At 36.3% G+C, this 21115-nt stretch overlaps 1 protein-coding gene across 2 annotated transcripts in view; it reads right to left on the reverse strand.

Annotated features, from left to right (window-relative positions):
- USP14 (ubiquitin specific peptidase 14) overlaps nucleotides 1–21115 on the reverse strand; it is a 38065-nt gene that overhangs the window by 6959 nt on the left and 9991 nt on the right. Inside the window, exons 3-10 of one of the 2 annotated variants that reach the window (XM_043977002.1) lie at nucleotides 15949–16054; nucleotides 14476–14580; nucleotides 12721–12824; nucleotides 8513–8571; nucleotides 6937–7067; nucleotides 2774–2854; nucleotides 1651–1742; nucleotides 157–271 (exon numbers count right to left, since the gene is read on the reverse strand). In XM_043977002.1, coding sequence (XP_043832937.1) covers nucleotides 157–271; nucleotides 1651–1742; nucleotides 2774–2854; nucleotides 6937–7067; nucleotides 8513–8571; nucleotides 12721–12824; nucleotides 14476–14580; nucleotides 15949–15993 — 732 coding nt within the window. In that variant the 5' untranslated portion in view covers nucleotides 15994–16054. The remainder of the gene's footprint in view (nucleotides 1–156; nucleotides 272–1650; nucleotides 1743–2773; nucleotides 2855–6936; nucleotides 7068–8512; nucleotides 8572–12720; nucleotides 12825–14475; nucleotides 14581–15948; nucleotides 16055–21115) is intronic. The other variant, XM_043977001.1, reaches the window with a different exon arrangement.

Consider the following 21115-nt stretch of genomic DNA (forward strand, 5'->3'; position numbering starts at 1 on the left):
AGCACTGATTTAAGGACTACTTTATGATAGAAGCAGAGAAGACAGGTTAACTATCAGAAAATTATGTGCAGGTATGTGGAATGTTTTCTTTACATAATTAAGAGGTATGATGAAGCCTGCCATGGTCACTGCTCAAAGATCTATTTTTCTTCTTACCAACTTAAGTCCTGTAAACAGATACTTGACTTCTTGATTGATAAAACAGCTGAGCTGGAGCTGGTTCTCTTTCCCTTTGGTGGCTTCCTCTTCTTCAGCCTCTGTACACTTCATGCTTTATGGAACAAGTTAAGGCTCATGCCATAGGTTACAAGTTGAATTAGGCTGTTAGATTCTCAAATAATAAAAATTGGCATTGATGCGCCTTTTCAGTTTACAAAGCACCTTGCAGACACTACTTGATTCAATCATCACAACAACCCCAGGAGGTAGGAGTCTTCTCTCCAGGTGAGAACACTGGAGGGGTAAGTGACTTGCCTAGTTACACAGCCAGTTATTTACACAGCCAGTTATTCACACAACCAGTTATTCACACAATGGAAACAAGAATCTATGCCTGACTTCAAATCCAGTTTTTCCACTACACAAGTAAAATCACTGAACTTGATATTATCAGCATTAGATAGAATATCACCATTCTTTTAAAATTCAAGATTTCAGGTCTCATATCCAATGTTCCTTTCTTAATCTAGTTCATAGCTCAATCTCCTATTATCATCTTAATCATTACATATCTTCTCCTCTTAGATCCTAAGACATAATAATACAGGAAAAGAAGAAAGCAATCCTTTCAAAATTCTAGAGAGTATTTCCCTACATAATTTATAATAATGTGAATAAAAATTGCTAAAATGTTTATAACATAGCCAGTGTAGGGGGCAAAAGCAGACCTTAAACTTCCCAAAAGCCAACACTCTCTCCTCTCCTCTCTCTATTACTCCAGCTGTCTCAATAAAATTAAAGCATGCATCCTTCCTTCCTCTCTGTTAAAAAAATAACAAATATGGGGCAGCTAGGTGGCCCAGTGGATAGAGCACTGGCCCTGGATTCAGGAGTACCTGAGTTCAAATCCAGCCTCAGACATTTGACTCTTACTAGCTGTGTGACCTTGGGCAAGTCACTTAACCCTCATTGCCCAACCAAAAAAATTTAAAAAATAATTAATTAGAAAAACAGAAAGGAACATGCACTTGTTAGCTGCTGCAATCACCAAATTAAGCAGTTCTGTTTACTTGTTTTTAAGTGGGAAAGTGATGGAAATACCAAAACAAAATACCCATTCTCCCCCAAATGTTTAGATTATTTCCCCAAGTATTTTCCTAAATTGACATTCTTAATTTAGCACCTACTTTGATCCAAATCATTTTATAATAATTCTAAAATAGATTTTTCACCAAAATCTTTGGTAAAATGATCCAAAGGTATATTATTATTCAATGACTTTTACCAAAACTTCACATGCTTAAAATGTTTGTCTTTTTCCAAGTTCCTAAATGCTATTAATGTGATCCCTTTCAGGCAAAGAAACCAATTTTTTTAAATCTGCCTTCAACCTAATTAATATTTTCTTCATTATATGCACCTTTCATCTGATCTGTATTAGTGAATCACCATCTCTGAAATCAATCTTGGCATAAATTTTCTTAAGGATACGTAGTTTCAAACTCAACACCAAAGAACTGATCAATTAAACTTTTCTTTTTAGAAGGTGCTTGGGCTGCTGCAGCTGATGATGCATTGTCTGTCTGCAAATAAAAGAATAACCAAACAAATATATATATATTCTATTTTACTTTACATATGGTATGCTAAGGTACACTTTCCCCCTATGCAACCACATTTAAAAATATTAATTTTTAAATGTAATTTTCCTACAGGATGTTTTTGCCTGCATCCTAAGCACACTGCCCATGAAAAAGCACTGATACAAAAAAAATGAGAACAAAGAATCGATTCAACTTATACTCTGAATATAGATAAAAAATACTTCCCATTAAAAATTCCACCAACTTGAACAAACATATTAAGCAGATATTGGAGGAATGGACTTGTAAAGAGAGCTGGTCTTAGATGAATGACCTTAATGTCCTGTCCTTATAATAGGAGAGCACAAGGAAGTAGCAAATAATTATATTACAAATTAGAATAATATAATGTGTTATGAGAAATCCTTGACAATAGGAATAGGGAAAAGGAAAGGGAAGAGAGGTAAGGTCTCATGGAAAAAGGCACTGTAGCTAATTAGTGAATTGTAGCTATAAATAAGCAAAGTAATGGAAGTAAGAAAGGGCAGGATGGGCAAAGGAAGTATGCAGCTTAGCTGCAGAACAGAGCATGCATAGGAACTATTTGCAGGTATAGGCCAAAATTACAGTTAACTTAAATATCATTTTGGACTTTTATACATCAAAAAGCCACTGAAGAATTTAAAGCTAGGGTGTGATGTGATTAGAACTGTGATTTAGGGAGATGCCTGTAGCAATAAATGTATGAGAATAGTATTGGGAAAGACTAGAAATCCAGATAGGTATCAAATTGAAAGCCTGAACCACATAAATGGGAATGGAAAGAGATGTGAAAAATGCTTAAAACAAGAACTGGTGTGAGTAAACATGGGGCATATATTTTGAATGGCACTCTTAACAAGAAGTTAAAAAAACAAAAGAATGTCTATTCAAATATAAAAATGGATGCAAAACAATTTGTTCAAAAGCCTCTGGAGGAAAAAGATTAGAGACCAAATAAAAGATGATAATTACTACTATAATTCAATTACCTCCATAACAGAATCACCTTCTAAAGCTTCCAGTTTTTGTTGTAGCACTCGCATCATTTGTACCCAACATTCATTAGCATCCTGCAAATGGAAATACAATAAGGATTATAAGACCTTGCAACGACTGGAATGACGCCACCTGCTGGAGAGTTACTGTAGGAAAGCTGTGCCACGAGAAGGCAGTGTCTGAGGGCTCGTGGGTACTGTCAATCAAGGCTACCAGCCAATTAGCGTGGAGATGTGTGTGCATGTGAATGGGATGTGGCCAGTTTCACAGGAGGCTTGTGGGATGAAGGAAGTCCTCTTTCCTGAGGACTCTCATGGAGAGTGGAGCTAAAATGCACTCTCCCTTTGATAAATGAATCTAGGCCTTTCTCTCTCTTCACCAAATTCTTATTCTCCTTAATAAATGCTTAAAAGTCTAAACTCTTGCTAAAGCTTATAATTTATCAGCTACCACTAATTAGATATTTTAGACAGACTAGATAGAATTTTAGCCCCTTACAGATGGCTGACCACAAAGAAGAAAGCTGAACCTCCATCTTCTGATCTTCCAGTTGGGTAAGAAATTTCCCCTAGCCTATCCCTTTAAATTTTAAAGTACTGCTAAGTATCGGATTTTTTCTATTTAAATTTTCAAATGGGCTTTTTCAACTCCTTAAGTACCCTGTTTCTGATTTTAGTCTGTTTAACCAGACAAATGGGGGACAAGATCATGTTAATGCTTTGTTTTTCTGGATTTTCTATTTTTATTTTTGTTAGAAGAGCCAGCAAGGTGCTCACACAAGGGAATATAAATATCCCTCCCTCTCCCACCCAAGCCTTTTCAGAGAAACCTCTGACTCCTGCAGCTTTTCCAAATTCTAACACTAAGTGCTGCTCTAATTTTGCATGCCTGGAGGCAGCGACCCAAACTCTAAGAAGCCTTTATTCCCCTAGCAAAGGAGGAAGGGGAAACCAGGCCTGAGTTCGAAACCAAGCCTGATTCAAATTGCCCTATTCCTTCCCCTCCTCTGGGGGCACCTCCTACTCCTCCCATGGCCAAGTCCTTTGATTCTCCTGCCAGAGAAATCCAGAGATCTAATCCACCCTCCTCAGGTCCTGAGTTTGAGCATGCTCAGCTTTCTGTACCTGCATCTGCAGCTTCTACTCAGTTGCCTGAGCAGTAAAGCCTCAGCCTTTCCTCAGCCTGGCTATGACTCGACCCACTGTGGTTCTCCCAAACCAACCTTGGAAAACCCTTTAAATCCCAGATATGCTCATTTTGTTCATAATTTTGTTAATCTGCTTTTGTCTTTAATTAGTAACCTTATAAAGCATTTATATTTTATGAAAAGACCAACAGAGAAAATAGAGGGGTTAAAGAAGACAAACTTAAGCTGAATAAAAATGACAATCATCATCATATTTCAAGAAGACATATTTTGCAGAAATGTAGAAGTAAACAGCAAGGTATTAATATGAGTATTGGGGATTTTAGATATCGGAATCAAAAGTGTTCTAATTTCACTCAGAGAAATAATGTCAGTTCAGAGGTTACATAAAGATTTCTGTGCTATTAAATCTACATTTTAAAATTAACAATATGGGTTTACTTTCATAGAGATTTTCGTGCTTTTGAGATTGTGGGGTTTTTTGTTTGTTTTTTTAGTGAGGCAATTGGGGTTAAGTGACTTGCCCAGGGTCACACAGCTAGTAAGTGTTAAGTGTCTGAGGCCAGACCTGAACTCAGGTACTCCTGACTCCAGGGCCCGTGCTCTATCCACTGTGCCACCTAGCTGCCCTGGGATTGTGTTTTATACTTAAGTTTTTTTTAAAAAGGGAGAATAGTTGTAAAAGCTTTTTATATTCATGTGATCAAATTTATGTTTTGTACTACTCTTATTAATGTTAAGTTCATATTCATTTAGATTTCCCTAGTTTGAATTTCACTGTCTTTCATCCTTCCATGTGTATTTTGTTGAATTTATTTTATCTCTATTTTAAAACCATGCAAGATGATTTTGATTTCATAATACAATGTTAATTCTGGGAGTATTGTGCTCCCATATTCTGAGTTGTTTTTGTTATTTTTTTTCTCTCAACTGATTATTTGATCAAACTCTATAAAGCATTTCCCTAGCAAATTGGTTGCCATGGCAAGTGTAAATTGATTCTAGAAGTATTATTTTTGATAAGCATATTCAAAAAAAGAGGGGAACATTTGTAAAAGTTTTCTTTTAAAAAAAAGTTTTCTTTAAGATTGTGTTGTGTTTTAACTTGTATTTGTATATGTTCCGATTTTTCACAAAATTGTATACTTAGTTTAAAAAAAGGTATTACTTGAAATTATTGCATAATTGTATATTATATTCTGAGTCAAGGTACATTCACATTTTTTGCAATCATTATTATTCTCAATTTTAAAATCCATATGAGATTATGGGAACTTATCATTTAAGACATTAATTGCTTTCATTCTGAGTTATCAGATGCCATTTGGCCAGGATGCCAATCTGATCACAAGAGGAATACGTGCAAAAGCAGACATTGAACAGTCACATGAGGGGAGATATGCATGAATTCAAGGTATGGCCCAGGGAAGGGCTTTTGACACAATATTGTACAGATTTGCTAGAAGTTTTCATCCCACCCATCTCATTCTACACCTGGCTTCTATGCCCCCCTCCTATATGCCTGATGCCATGGACATCTCAATCCCATGCATCTGATTAAGTCTGACTCAGTTTCCTCCAATATGTTCAGTGGCATGGACATATATTCCACCCACCTACTTTATGCCTGGCATACTGCAGGGGCAGTATATATTGCTCAAGTGTGGGAATGCTTATATCCCATCATTTCTCTGTTATTTTACGGTAACCCCCATAATTATCTCAGGTGTCATGATAAATACAGTGCTGAATTTGGCCTTGACATCTGTTACCAATTAAAGAGATTTTAATTTCTCATAATGGCATGAGGATAATTAGGCAGATGATACAAAAAGTGATGAAACAAAGATAAAAATTACTGTAGTAATATTAAGTTTATGGGGATTGTAGTAATATTAAGGTTTAGAGAATGTTTTCATTTTTATTATAATTTTTCATGTATAACAACTAAGATTCTGAATTCCCTTAGACATGTTTTTTGAGAACTCTCATTGTTTGATCCACCCCTGAAAAGACTTCCATTCCATGACTACACCCAGAGGACATCCCAAGAATCATCTGAGAAAAGACTTTCAAAGTCTTTAAATGAATGGTTTTGTTTTGTTGGGGTTTTTCTCTTCTGTTGTTATGTACACCATTTGTAAGATGTATTCTCTGCAGAGGCCCTCCCTCTGCAGGTAGTGTCAAAGTGCCAGTTCATGAGGGACCACCCCTCTGGACAAAATTTCCTCTTTCTCCCTTTTCTATATTGTTATTAACATATTGCTTGTTAGCATAGGGTATTATATTCTGTTGCTTTTTACTGTTTCGTCAAGTAAACACTGCGTGTTCCTCGAAGAAAAAAGGGGGGGGGGAGATTGTAATGACGCCACCTGCTGGAGAGTTACTGTAGGAAAGCTGCGCCACGAGAAGGCAGCATCTGAGGACAAGCCATGAGGCTTTCCCTGGCGTCAGGAAGTGACGTTTGCTCGTGGGTACTGTCAATCAAAGTTACCAGCCAATTAGCGTGGAGATGTGTGTGCATGTGAATGGGATGTGGCCAGTTTCACAGGAGGCTTGTGGGATGAAGGAAGTCCTCTTTCCTGAGGACTCTCATGGAGAGTGGAGCTAAAATGCACTCTCCCTTTGATAGATGAATCTAGGCCTTTCTCTCTCCACCAAATTCTTATTCTCCTTAATAAATGCTTAAAAGTCTAAACTCCTGCTAAAGCTTCTAATTTATCAGCTACCACTCATTAGATATTTTAGACAGACTAGCTGGAATTTTAGCCCCTTACAACCTAGACAATGATTATGATCTTACCTTCTCATGATTTCCTTACAAAACTCTGTACATCCCGTTTAGAGGAGAATGTTTCTTACTTTACAATAAATTTATGTTTCAATCTGTGGTCTTAAAGAAAAAAAGCCAGAGATAACCTTCGGAATCATGTTAAGCCTTCTCATATTTATCAAACATACTCAAGTAGTATGAAAACTAAAAAACCACAACAGCCTTACACTAATTACCTGTTGAAGATATTGTCCTTGATCTCCCTTCTCTGCAAACTGTGGGAAAGCCATATGCAAAAACTGCAGTAGAATAATAGGTGGAATACTGGAGGAAGTTTTGTCCATGGAATCAAACAAATCTCTAAGGGCTTAAAAACAAAGAAAACATTCTCTTAGGAATGTAGAAAACAGGAGTAAACTAATTTAAAACTAAAATGTAATCAGAATTTTGAGATCGTTTATATAAATATCAAACTATATATAAATAATATACCCATATAGAGACAGTTCTCACTTTCTGTAAGTTTCCATTAACACAAATTTGACTCCCCTGCAGGTGAGCAGTAAAACCCACCTGAAAGCTCAAGGCAGGGGTGATGAATGCAGCCAGGATAACAACAGCATCAGTAGTGCAACCCAAGTCAGGGGTCTTCTGCTCCAGGCACTAAAGCCCCTCTGGCTACAGGGACCCAAAACACTAAAGCCAATCTGGCTGTAGGGGTATAAAGCTGCAGAGGGGTTGGGGCCCCACTGGTCTCCCCAAGGGGAAGAGGAGATCGGCAAAACAGTTCACTTAACAGTAAATGAGATCTGTACAAGCCTGCACAAATGTGTGTGTGTGTGTGTGTGTGTGTGTGTGTGTGTGTGTGTGTGTACAGACACATTTGTTTTAAACATATGAATTCCTTTAATGTTAGAACAATTAGAACTACTTCCTGAACTTAAGTCCTGTGCAGCTAAAAGTAATCACTCAATATACACTTATTAAGTTCTGTGCTGGCAAGTGCTGAGGATAAAAAGACTGTCTTTGTCTGCCCTCAAGGAGTTCACATATTAATGACAGACATTTGGAGTCAGGGGAACCAGGAAAGACTTCCTGTAAATAAAATCCTGTAGTTCAGGATGTTAACTGAGTATTAAAAGAACTTAGTGCATGCTCAGACCTATGCAAAACAGATTGGAATGGGGAGAAATTTGGAGAAGCCTAAGTGAGAGACTATTGAATAATCCAGACAAGTGGTAATGAAGGCAGACACCTGAGAGAGGTCATTTGAGTGGAAAAAAATAAATTGTGAGTGGGACTGTATATGTGGGGTGAAAGTGAGGAGCAGAGAATAAAACCGAGGTTACACGCTGGGTGTCTGAGAAGATAGTGGTGCCTTGCCCCAAAGGAGGCAAAAGGTGAGTTCTGACATGTTGCCTGCAGGGCTCTGTGTCAGCAAATGGAGGGCTCCCATGAGAAATCCTGGTGGTTGGAAACTCTGGAGTTTCTCAAATCTAGGAACATTATTCCAAGCATTATATTACTATCACGATACTTTACTCCAAAAATATAATTACACCAAAATTCCACTTACATAAAGCACTGGTCTAGGAACTAGGCAACACACTTCCAATTACTATAATCTGAATGACTTTAAAAAGTCTAAATATCATTTAGGACAGCAAAGCTGGTATCTCATCTCTTAACATAGTCAGGTAAACAAATCAGATATTTGTTGAGTACTATTTTGTGGCTGTCCCAGGTTATGTACAGGAAGGGTAGAAAGTAATAAAAAAAAAAATTCCCCATTAGAACATGCTCTAGACTCACCTGCAGTGATATATTGTGCTGAGGCCATTTCCCCGGAAGCTCGCAAGGCACCGGCGTACCTGTGGAGACATTTAAGACAAGTGTTAACACAAACAGCAATCTGTAATCTGTGCTATCACTCACCAAGAAGATCAATTAATAAAAATTACAATTAAGATTAATTAATAAAAATTATGGCAATTTAGTTAAGAAGCCACTCCCCTTTCCCTTTAGGTCTCTCTCCTTCCTTCTTTTTTTCTCTCTGCTTCCTTTCTTGCCTCATTACTCTCCAGTGCATCGTGTAAATAAGAATGTGGAAGAGATAATAGATGAAAACTATAATAGTTCCCTTTTCTTCCCCCATCTCAAGACATAAAGACACACCTAAAAATCTTATGAAAACAAAAATGTTTAGTTCCTTTCAAACCCATCTGTCCTCAGACCATTAGAAGGTAATACTGCTTCCTAATCTATAAAATGAACTAGGGATGGAAATGGCAAACCACTTTAGTATCTTTGCCAAGAAAATCCCAAATGGGCTCACAAAGAGTCAGACTCAACTGAACAAAATAAGACTTCAAAAGAATACAACTAATAGTTGTAGTTGTTATTGAAATTATGAGAGGTAGTGTGATATAATGGATAAAGAGCTGAGCTCAGAATCAAGAAAACTGGGTTCAAGCCCTGCTTCTGGTACACAATACGTGTGTGAACCTAGGCCAGTCACTTGCCTCCAGACAATTCTCTAAATCACTAAGCTAGGGAGAAAAATCTGGTCTACATTAGTAGAATTCCTCACCAGAAGCTCTATATGCTGGTAAAATCAGAAGTTCAGTCAAAATAAATAAGCCAGCCAAAAAAAAAAAAAAAGAAAAAGTCAAAAGTTCTAGAGTTGCTTACTAGTATAGACTGAGTCTACAATCTTTTTTTTTAATTTTCCATAAAAGTATTTTATTATTTTCCAGTTACATGTAGAGATAGTTTAACATTTGCTTTTATAAGATTTCTAGTTTCAAATTTTTCTCCCTCCCTAAGGCAGCAAGTAATGTGCTATAGGTTATATATTTACAATCACATTAAATACATTTCTGCATTAGTCACGCTGTGAAAAAAGAATCAGAGCAAAAGGGAAAAACCTCAAAAAAGAAAAAAAAAAACAACAAAAACAATAGAAATGGTATGGTTCAATCTGTATCTAGATTCCACAGTTCTTTTTTTCTGGATTTGAAGAGCACTTTCCATCATGAGTCCTTTGAAACTATCTTGGACCATTGTATTGCTGAGACAAATCAAGTCTATCACAGTTTGTTGATACTGTGTACAAACAATGTTCTCCTGGTTCTGCTTATCTCACTCAACATCAGTTCATGCAAGTCCTTCCAGGTTTCTCTGAAATCCTCCTGCTCATTGTTTCTTACAGCACAACAGTATTCCATTACATTCATATACCACAACTTGTTCAGCCGTTTCCCAATTGATGGGCAACCCCTCAATTTCCAATTCCTTGCCACCACAAAAAGAGCAGCTATAAATATTTTTGTACATGTGGGTCCTTTTCCCTCTTTGGGAAAAAGACCTAATAGTGGTATTGCTGAGTCAAAAAGTATGCACAGCTTTATAGCCTTTTGGGCATAATTCTAAATTGCTCTCCAGAATGGTTGGATCAGTTCATAGCTCCACCAACAATGCATCGTTGTTCCAATTTTTTCCACAGCTTCTCCAACATTTATTCTTTTCCTTTTTTGTCACATTAGCCAAACTGATAGGTGTCAGGTGGTACCTCAGACTTGTATTAATTTGCATTTCTCTAATCAATAGTAATTTAGAGCATTTTTTGAGTCTACAATCTCATATACAAATGAGTACATATGGTACAGGCCTCATCCTTTTTCAGCCTTCCCATGCTAAGCACTTCTTTCCCAGTTCCTTTCAAAAATCCTCCAGAGAGGTTCAGCCAATACTTGAGCAATAGATCTGTCAGCTTTGCTTGTATGAGCTTCACTATTGAACTAGTCACTAGGTGATGAATGCTTTGACTATGGTAAATGTTATAATAGGTGACTTAAAATAACTGCAGAGGAATTTGGAGGTAGTCACAAGACTGTGGGGAAAAAAAAAATATATATATATATACATACATACATATATGAATCATGTATTATGTATCTTATATACTCATCATGTATTATGTTTTTTGTTTGGTTTTTTGTTTTTGTTTTTTGTTTTTGCGGGGCAGTGAGGGTTAAGTGACTTGCCCACGGTCACACAGCTAGTAAGTGTCAAGTGTCTGAGGCCGGATTTGAACTCAGGAACTCCTGAATCCAGGGCCGGTGCTTTATCCACTGCGCCACCTAGCCGCCCCCCATCATGTATTATGAATAGACCAGTAGTATCTAGGAATGATTAAAGAAAAAAAAATAAAATTGAGGGATGTTTTCTATTATCTGGTTACCTGTAACTGAGTATTATTTAGGTATCAAAAATTAATAGAATTACATAAGAAATCATCTTCTGTCAATATCTGGCATGAGTAAATTTTTAATTTTAGTAACTAACTGAAAAGTCTTAACTTTAGTTTTAAAGTTTCCAAACATCAAAACAAACAATGATATTTTATCAAGAAAATGCTGACTAAAAAGGAAAAAGCATATACCGGAATGGTTCTATATTAAGTAATTGTACTTACCAACCTAACTCAAACATTCAAATTAAAGAGGCCTAATTTTTTTTTAATTAAATTTAAGTTGTGGAAATCTTTATTTTCTTGGCTTTACAATTTAAGGCCAGGACTACCTATCTTCCAGGAAGACATCCCTGTTATATTTTATAGTATGTGATGATGATGGAATATTATTGTGCTATAGAAATGACAAGCAGGATGATTTCAGAAAGGCCTGGAAAGACTTATATGAACTGATGTATAGTGAAGTGAGCAGAACCAAGAGAACATTGTGCACAGGGACAGCAATATTGTTTGATGAAGAACTGTGAATGACTTAACTATTCTCAGCAATACAATGATCCAAGACAATCCCAAAGGACTACTGATGAAACAAACTATCCACCTCCAAAGAAAGAACTGATATTGATGGAACATAGACTGAAAATATGCTTTTTTTCACTTTCTTTCACTTTTTTCTTTTATTCAAGTTTTCTTATACAAACTAATTGGTAATGTTTTACATAACCATACATGTATAACCTATATCTACTTGCCACCTCAGGAAAGGGGGAGGGAAGGAGGGATAAAAACTGAAACTCAAAACTATAAATACAAATGTTTATTACTTTAAAAAAAATTTCATAGCATATTATAATTATCTATAACTCTAGCCTCTCCCATATGCATATAACTATTTTGGTCACTCTTGCTTATCTTTCTGTTCAAACTTCTTTCTTTCTACTTCCCCAGTATCAGTATATATTGCCCTTTCTCCAACATCCCAAAAAGACTGTGGGATTCAGTGAAGATGCCACACAACAATTAATATAAACTATTATATTTTATTCTTTCCTCTCCTTTCTGTTCTCATAAGTAAAAGGCATGTCTCCTCCACTCATCTCCCCCCCCTTTTAAATTCATTGAAAATCAAACTATTTCAAGAGGTGAGAAACATACTTTATTAGCATGTGTGTCAAATAATCAATAAATGCATTGATGACTATCTTCTGAGCCACTCTGCCAACCAAATATCACTGACAAAAAAAGGTCTTTGCAAAAGCCTAGTTATGGACAGATAAGAGTCTTACTCCAACCAAGGAATATCAAAGTCTGAATAATGATAAAGCATTGGATATTTTCAGTCCTGTCCCTAAGCCTTCTCTCATGCATCAATGAATAAAATAAATGACCATACGAAAACCTGCCTTAGGAGGTGAGAATTTTACACCAATGGGTAAGTTTCTGCACAATTCTTTTCTCTCTCCTTCTCAGTTCTACTGTAATAAAACATTGTACAAGTCTTCATAAAACATAATGCTAGTCTTTATCAGAATATTTATTCCCAACTTTTGGGATTTATAATTTAGACATCAAAGCTAGGCTAAATTGGGAGAAAAATGAGTATTTTTAGAGTGTCTATCTTTACCCCAAACAGTCTAACTTTGATGGAAATGCTGATCCTCACTTATTAAATATTCCAAATGTTCTGAGAAAATGAATATCATTTTTCTTGTTTATATTAAAGGAATATTTGTTTTTAAAGTTATCCTCTTAACTTCAACCTTACCTTTTAAGGGCATCTTTCAGTTCTGGCACAGAGCGGATACACTGAACTGTAGCATTCATGTAACAAGTGTTCCCAAGATTTGTCAATCCACATGGCAATTCCATCTGATGAGACAAGCATGAAATTAGTTACATGAAGAATATCCATAATTATTATCATACCACTCCAATGATGGCAAAAATGTTTTCTAAATTGTCCACAATAAAATTAGCATCACTCCCCCAAATAAATGACTATTATCTTCAAGGCTTTTATGATAAAATGCTGGGACTGGTTGTGAAATTATTTAGGCAATGGACACCATCTGCCAAAACCATTTGTTCATTAAACATCTCTACTGTGATAAGTGTTGTAGAGAATATATAGATAAAGACATCAGAGACCCAACACTAACAGTACTTGTTTACACTCTTGCATGAAAAACATCCTCCTTATATTTGTGTACCTTGAAATCCTATTTTATTATTCCTTAAATAGCATTATTATACTTTGAAATAAGGATGAGTTGAGGGCCGTTTTTGGTTTGGGGTTGTTGTGGGTTTTTTTTGCTAAACCAAACATATGCACACCTCATCTTAAATCAAGCCCATTTTACATACTTTTAGAAATTATAAACTTGATCAATTAGAGTCCTAATTTGTTTTAAAGAACCAGAAAACTCACATCTAACAGATTTCTGGACCACAAGTTTATCACGTATTAGATGTCAGCCTCTAATAGTATCTCTGGATAATGCAGTCAAATTCTATTAGATTTTGTAAATATCCAGACAAAATGAGGGGAAAAAAGGTATCAGCTCTAGGATCTAAGCATACAGAGACAAGCACAGAACAACATGCCATGTTCCCAGGAATGCCAGATGCAGTGAGGAGGCATACAAAAGTTTAAAAATTTAACAGCACTCCTAGCATGGTTTTGTTCCCTTAATCTCTCTAATTTCATTATATATGTTAAAAAAAAAATTTGCTATGCAGCTGAATTTATCAATATATTTTTCATATAATCACTTCTTATATCAATACTCCACTTTCTTTTTTTTTTTTTTTGTATTCTGAAACATGTCAGAGTACAAGTCTTGAATATGGTTTGGTCTGATAGAAGAGAAAAAAAGTCTAAGATTCTAATCACAACTTTACCCCTACCTAGATATATAGACAAAAGCCTATTAAAAATCTCTCTATGCCTCAGTTTCCTAATGTATTACCTGTCTTTTAGGGTTATTCTGAGGATAAAATACTAATACAAACTCAAAAAGTAAAAAGCACAACATAAAGAGTTAGGCAGTGATAAATGTGTATGTCTGGCAGGAGTCTAAAATACAATGTCTGAATTGAGATTAATTTTTATTTAAGCACTTTCAACATAATAGGTTATATCTTTAAAATTTATCAATACATATATACTTATTTTATAAGAAAAATCATCAGGGAACTGAACTTGAAACTATGGATAGATAGGTTTAAATTTTAAACCTGAACTAGTTTTATGAAACTGTTAAAAAAAGCAATTGTTGAGGTGTGGTGGTAGAGAAGAATTAATATTCACAAAGCACCTGGCAACACTAGGTCTGGCTTAAGCTGAATTTACAAGAAATAAAATCCTAGGGATTGTTGAATACACACATACTGACCGTTAACTATTAGATCCCAAGCAGAACTTCAAAACTGTCAGAAGTCATTTTTCTGAAAATCATTTTAATAAATGTCTGTTGATAAGCAGTGATCCAAATAGATTATGAAATCTGAAATGTCTTACAGCAGATGCTAGCTGTTCTTCCGTCATGTCTTCTACGAAAACAGTTCTATCGACAGGTTCCTCAGGCAGAGCATCTGCTGATCCCATCATTAACAGAGTCATTCCCTGTTCACAAAATAATAATAATAATAACACAACAACAATAATATCATCACTGGTTTCTCTTGGGGGAAGTTCTTTAAATGATCATTAATTATTAAATGCTATCATTTTCTGTAACTAATAATTTAACTTGTACAAGACTATTTGATTACTTCTAGGGAAGCCTAAATTTTAACAGTATAAGAATTATTTCCATGTATGAATGAGAATCATTTCCTTTGAAGTCACAAATTGCATTCTAATAATTAAAAACATCAAGCAGATCACATAAAGAGAATCAGTTCTAAGAACCTTGTCTATGGACTTTTGACATATGGTTCCTAAACTTTAAGGATGTTTCTATTCAATAAATAGCCAAGAGTAACATAAGTAATATTCCATACTATAGTAGAAAAAAAATCACACATCCCCAATACATTAATGCCTCTGATTCTGATATTTCTTTAAGTAAGTGAAAGAAGTATACTTCTGTGAAACAGTGAAAGTTAATAACCAGAACTCAATGAAACAGCAGGTTGAAAATGGAGTAAAGGGATGATAAGTAAAAGGAGATAAAAGGGAATAATAGAAAAAAATTCAGATATAAAATATCATCTCATTAGTTATAAGATGATTTTCCAATATTAAAAAATCCTTCTTCAAGCCATTATTTTTATACCTGGAAATTAATTTTTGAAAGATTACACAAAAGCAGTAGAAGCATAGGTATTTAAGCTAGTTTTAGTCTCTGCCTAAATTTGTGTTAGTACCCAATATAATATTTGTGTTTTCTACATACCGTGAATGTGTGTTCTGTGAGAAACTTTAATGCTATCAATATTTTCCTCTGTAAAATACTATGGTGCAGTAATGGTGTAGAGCAGTCAGAAGGAGGGAATTCAAATACTAAACTCTGCTATGTTACCCCAAGCCCTCTTACCCTCAGGGCACGGGTGGGGGCACTGGTGCCAGCCAGCAGTAAAATGAAGAGATGGGACTAAATGACCTCTGAGATCCCTTCCAGGTATAAATCTATAACCCTATGGAAATAAGTTCGTGGATGTGTCAAAAAATACCTATTTGGGTGGCATATTTTTTTGGATACACAATTAAATTCAATTTTCTCTAACTGCCACAAAATTACAACTACCCCTTGATCCTAGGAGTAGTCTTTATTTTCCTTCCTCACCATAATTCACAATTTTTATTGAAATTTGTTGTAGAGCAACCACTATACTTCCACTAATGAAGGAAGGTATATTGGACAGGGATCAATAAATACAAGATAGACATAAACCAAACTGTCAAAATCTCCCCACTTCTCTCCCTTGTTTTATTCCTTAAGTTTCACTAAGTGAAAGGCAAAAGTACCATAATGGATAGAGAGCCGACCTTGGAGCCAAGAAGACCTGGGTTCAAGTGCTGTCTTTGACACATGGGGTTATGTGTAACCCTGAGCCACTTAACATCTCTCTAGGCCTGGGTCAGCAAACATTTTCTGTAAAGGGCCAGATAATAAATATTTTAGGCTTTGTGGGCCAAGAGGCAAAACCAAGGCTATTGTGTAGGTACTTATATAACGAGAAAAACCAAATGTCTTTTAAATTTTTTATTGATGAAATTTAAACTATAATTGAGTACAGTTTTTTCCTAATACCAGTCTAATGAAAAGAACAGACTTTTTTTTTTTGGGGGGGGGGAGTTTAACATATTCCCTATCATCAAAATCAATTTGGAACTGTTTGTCAGTTAATACTGCTGTAAAACGAGATTTTTCACATATTCTATCATTTGAAAATGTTTTTCCCCCCACACAGCTAGGTACTGTCAAATATTTATATCAATACAGGAACATACAATTTTAATTGAGTCAAAAAGTTAAGTCTTAAAAAGTTTATTTTCTCTAGACATGCCTCCCCTGCTGCTGCAATCAAACACAACTTGACCCACTATCACTAAACGGTTTTCCTTGCTTGCCTAACAAATGAACCAATTGGATACTTAAGAGTGAATGCTCATTAAAAAAAAAAAATTGTCAAGGAATTCTGCTGATGAGATATTCCATTTTCTATTTTCTAATTATTCTGACTGTTGTTTTCCTGTGGTTGGAAATATTGTGATAAGTGCTTACTCTGGTAATGTCAGTGATTATTGTATTCTTTTAGCACAGCTATTTTGCCATCTAACTCATAACAAAATAATTCATACTTCACTGTGCATGACATTCAAAGTCCACCTTTCTCTTCTTGTTTTGATACGATGGGTATGCACTGGTAATTAAATTAAAATGTCATGGAGCAGTGATGGCCATGAGCACTTGATTTGTAGCACACTGTGCATCAGTGTGAAACAATGAGAGTGCCACACATGGTCTCTGTCTCAACTACTCAACTCAGCCATTGTAGCAGCTATAGACAATGCATTAACAAATCAGCATGACTATGTTCCAATAAAATTTTATTTATAGGCATCTAAATTTCACAATTTTCATGTTACAAAATATTATTTATCTTTTGACTCTACTCTCCCATCTCTATAAATTACTGAACCAAAATCCTCATCCCTACTCCCAGAAGTGGTCTCTTCCATTAAATGGTTTTAGGTTGATGACAAGAGTAAGGACTATCCACGCGCTATATCCCATCTCTAGGGTTTAGCATAATGAACATATTCAGGTTTTAGTACACAGAATGAGTTTAATAATTGCTTTCCTTTATTTTACTTTTTCCTCTTTTTACAAGTCTAGAAATACATTTAGCCTCCCCTTTTTGAAATAGTAAAAAGCAGACAGTATGCTAATCTGAAGCCTGATTATTATACTAATCTGACCCGATCCTGGGGTCTATTCTCCTGACTGGTGAGTTCCTGTCCAGGATCATCATTTTTGGGGAACCCAAGTCATGCTTACTTATACCTACTTCACTCATTCTCCACACTCCTGCACTTCCTCAGCAGGGCAGGAACACATTCTCTGCCCATTTTTCCAACTCTCCTTGTTGGGTTGTCTTCCCCATCAGAATATAGGTTCTTTAGACTAGGGACCATCTCATTTTCTTGTATTTGTAGTATCAGCACTTAGCAGTGTCTGGCCCATAGCAAGCACTTAATAAATTCTCAGTTTATATGAATGAGAAAAATTAACAGTTTCATTTACTATCAATTCTCTAATAAGTTTATAGTTTTACTGGGTAAATTATGCTTGGCTATAAGAACAAATCAGTTTGCCTTCTGGATTATCATATTCCAAAGTCTCCATTCTTTATGGTGGCTGCTAAATCTTGTATGAACCTGGCTCTGATTCTTTGGTACTTGCTTTCTTTCTGGCTGCTTGAAGTCTTTTTTCTTAGACCAGGAAGTCCTGGATTTTGGCTATAGCATTCCTGGTAATTTTTATTTGGGGGTTTCTTTAAGAAGATAGCCATTGGATTATTTATATTTTATCCTTGGGAAGATTAAGGTTGGTTCTGTATGATTTTCTTATTGATCCTATTTACAACTAATTGTCTTTGTCCAAAACTGCTTTAAGTTATGGCTCTTTATCGACTTAATTCATAATTCAGCTGGTTTGCAACAGGTTATGTTTAAAAATCCAGCTCTCCTAATAATCACTGATCTATTCTTGCCTCAAGGAATTAAGCTGCCCTTGAGTGGATGCTTGTGAACACAAGGGAGTTGGGTATTGGGAACAAACGGGTGGTAGCTTACACCACCAAGCTATCCTTCAAGGATGTTTGGTTTGCTGTCCAAAAGTCTGGCCCACTGTCTTGCACCTGGACTCAATGAGCACTTCTTAGTCTCATGAGGGAAGAAAAAAGTAGCTGCTAGGTCTCATTATCAAATTTTCAACCAATCATACTGTTCCCTGTGCCTCAGTTGTGTAACCAACCATGTTGTGCCCAACTCCATATCTTCTACCCTTTTCTTTTTTTCTGTACTCCCCAAAACCTATACAAGAGCAACTATCCTTTTGCTCAGTCTTTGGCATAAACAGAGGCAAGTCATAGACCCATTTATTGACAAGCAACATGCTCCTGCTAATGTTATGTTGCGAGGAGACTTGCCTCACTTTCCCTTTTTGCTAAATTCCATCTGTGGCATCCACTGGTTCTAAGAGAGATCTGGACAGTGTTTTTTTGTTTTGTTTTGTAATGTTTTTACAATTTCTTGATATATGGCATACCTGGGGTGGGAGGGGGGAAGTATTTGAACATACCTTTGAGGTAATCCAATGAGTCTTAAATTATCTCTCCTTTATCTGTTTTCCAAGTCATTGGTTCTTTGTTTGTTTTTTGGTGAGGCAATTGGGGTTAAGTGACTTGCCCAGGGTCACACAGCCAGTAAGTGTTAAGTGTCTGAGGCCAAATTTGAACTCAGGTCCTCCTGAGTCCAGGGCCAGTGCTCTATCCACTGCGCCACCTAGCTGCCCCGCAAGTCATTGGTTTTTGCTACAAGGTACCTCATATTTCCTTCTGTTTTTTCAGTCTTTATTTTAATATTCTTTATATCTCATGGAGTTATCAGCTTCCATTTTATCAATTCTAATTTTCAAGGAATTTTTTTCTTGAGTAAGGTTTTATTACCTATTACAAAATAGGTACAAAATTAACATATATTAATTATGTTTTCCAGAGTTCTCTTTTCTCATTTTTTCCTCTACTACTCTCATGCCTTTTTTTTTTTTAACTTTATCTCTTTTAGAAATTCTGATTAGACTTTTGGCCAAGCTTGCATTTTTTCCCTTGAGACAATGCCTGCTGTTTTTGAATCATTTCCTTCTGGATTTGTATTTTGCGCTTCCTCATTACCATAATAGTTCTTAATGAAGAATTCTTTTTTTATTTGTTCATTCTTCCAACCTACTTCCTAACTTTTAATTTTATGTTAGGGCTGAGCTCTATGCACTTCTAGCAGGAATGTCTGGATTGGGATTCTGTTCTCTTACATCCTTCTATTCACTTTCACCAAAGTCTGCTCACTGCCCTCCTGCTCTAAACTATGAATTCCTGACCCAAGTTTATGTCCATTCGCTTGTCCCTGGGTGTAAGTTTAGCAGACTGCTGCTAAACTCAGCCATAGGAAGGCTCTGCAGGTTCAAAGCAACTGAATTACAGGCCATCCTCATTGTTCCACTACAGGCTTTAGCTTGGACTAGAGGCTAGAAATGAGTCCATGTCCTGCTGCTTCGAGGATCAGAGCCACTATTTGCTTCTGAACTCATTCTTCACTCAGGTCCCCTCTTCAGTCTGCCCTAGATCTAAGACCACAAACTGGGTGGTGGATGTCAGAGCTGCCAGAGAGCCCCCATTCCTGCACCCTGTGTTAGTTCCCTGGGATTCCCTGGGATCTCTTCCTGCCTAAGCACCCAGTCTTGGCCCTCTTTCAGTCCCTAGGTGCTAGAATGCTTTGTATATGGCATGTTCCTGGCTAGACCCTGTCCCCAGGATTCTATCTCCCTAAGCAACCCTGACTGAGTAAAAGGATTCACTCTAACTTTTTCTTCGATTTCCTGGTCAGAATTGAGTCCAGTGTGTTTTCTAGATCTTCGTGGAAGATGTATGGTAGGCAAACTAGCTTCTTCCTGCTACTCCACCATCTCGATTCTCCTATCAATTCTCAAAACAATGCCTAGCACTAAATCCTCTTCCTGCATCACCAAAGGCTTTGTTGTTGTTCAGTTGTTTTCAGTCATATCTGATTTTTAATATCCCCATGTGGGGTTTTCTTGGCAAAGATAATATAGTAGTTTTCCATTTCCTTCTCCAGCTCATTTTATAAATGAGGAAACTGAAGAAAACAGGGTTAAGTCACTTGCCCATGGTCACACAGCTAGAAAGTGTATGAGGCCAAATTTGAACTCAGATCTTCCTGATTCCAAGCCCAGCATTCTATCCATTGCACCACCCACACACCAAAGGCCTAACTGGTTTTAAACATACTCATACACCCCAGTGTCCAGATTTGTCTAAAAGGAATCCTCCCGAAAGAGATGAGGGCCATGAAGAGATTAAAAGATAGAAAAAGGTTTTAATTACTTAGAATAATAGAAGTATCTTCTGCTTCTGAACAGAAGGAAATGAGAACACTTGAATACAATAGTTGAAGAGGGATTGAATGGTTATAGAAAAATGACTCTCCAGTGTGAGCAGAAAGTTAATGTGACTGTGACAAGACTATTGTTCTTTTTGACAGAGCAAAGTGTTAAAAAAAATGAGGCAATTAGGTGGCACAGTGGGGGTAAAGTGCTAAGTCTGGAGTCAGGAAAACTCATTTTCCTGAGTTCAAATCCAGCCTTGGACATTTACTAGCTGTGTGATCCTAAGCAAGTCACTTAACCCTATTTGCTTCTGTTTCATCATCTGTAAAATGAGCTGAAGAAAGAAATGGCAAACCACTCCAGTTATCTTTGCCAAGAAAACCCCAGGAAGAGTCAGACACAACTGAAACAACTGAATAACAAAAATCTAAATTAATAAAAATTGTTTCTGACAAACTCATGCCTAAAACGCAAAGAACAGATTTTTCTTCCAGACAAGTACCTGAGATATTTTAAGTCAAAAAT

The sequence above is a fragment of the Dromiciops gliroides genome, chromosome 1, assembly GCF_019393635.1.
Source record: "Dromiciops gliroides isolate mDroGli1 chromosome 1, mDroGli1.pri, whole genome shotgun sequence".
In the NCBI taxonomy this organism is placed as follows: domain Eukaryota; kingdom Metazoa; phylum Chordata; class Mammalia; order Microbiotheria; family Microbiotheriidae; genus Dromiciops; species Dromiciops gliroides.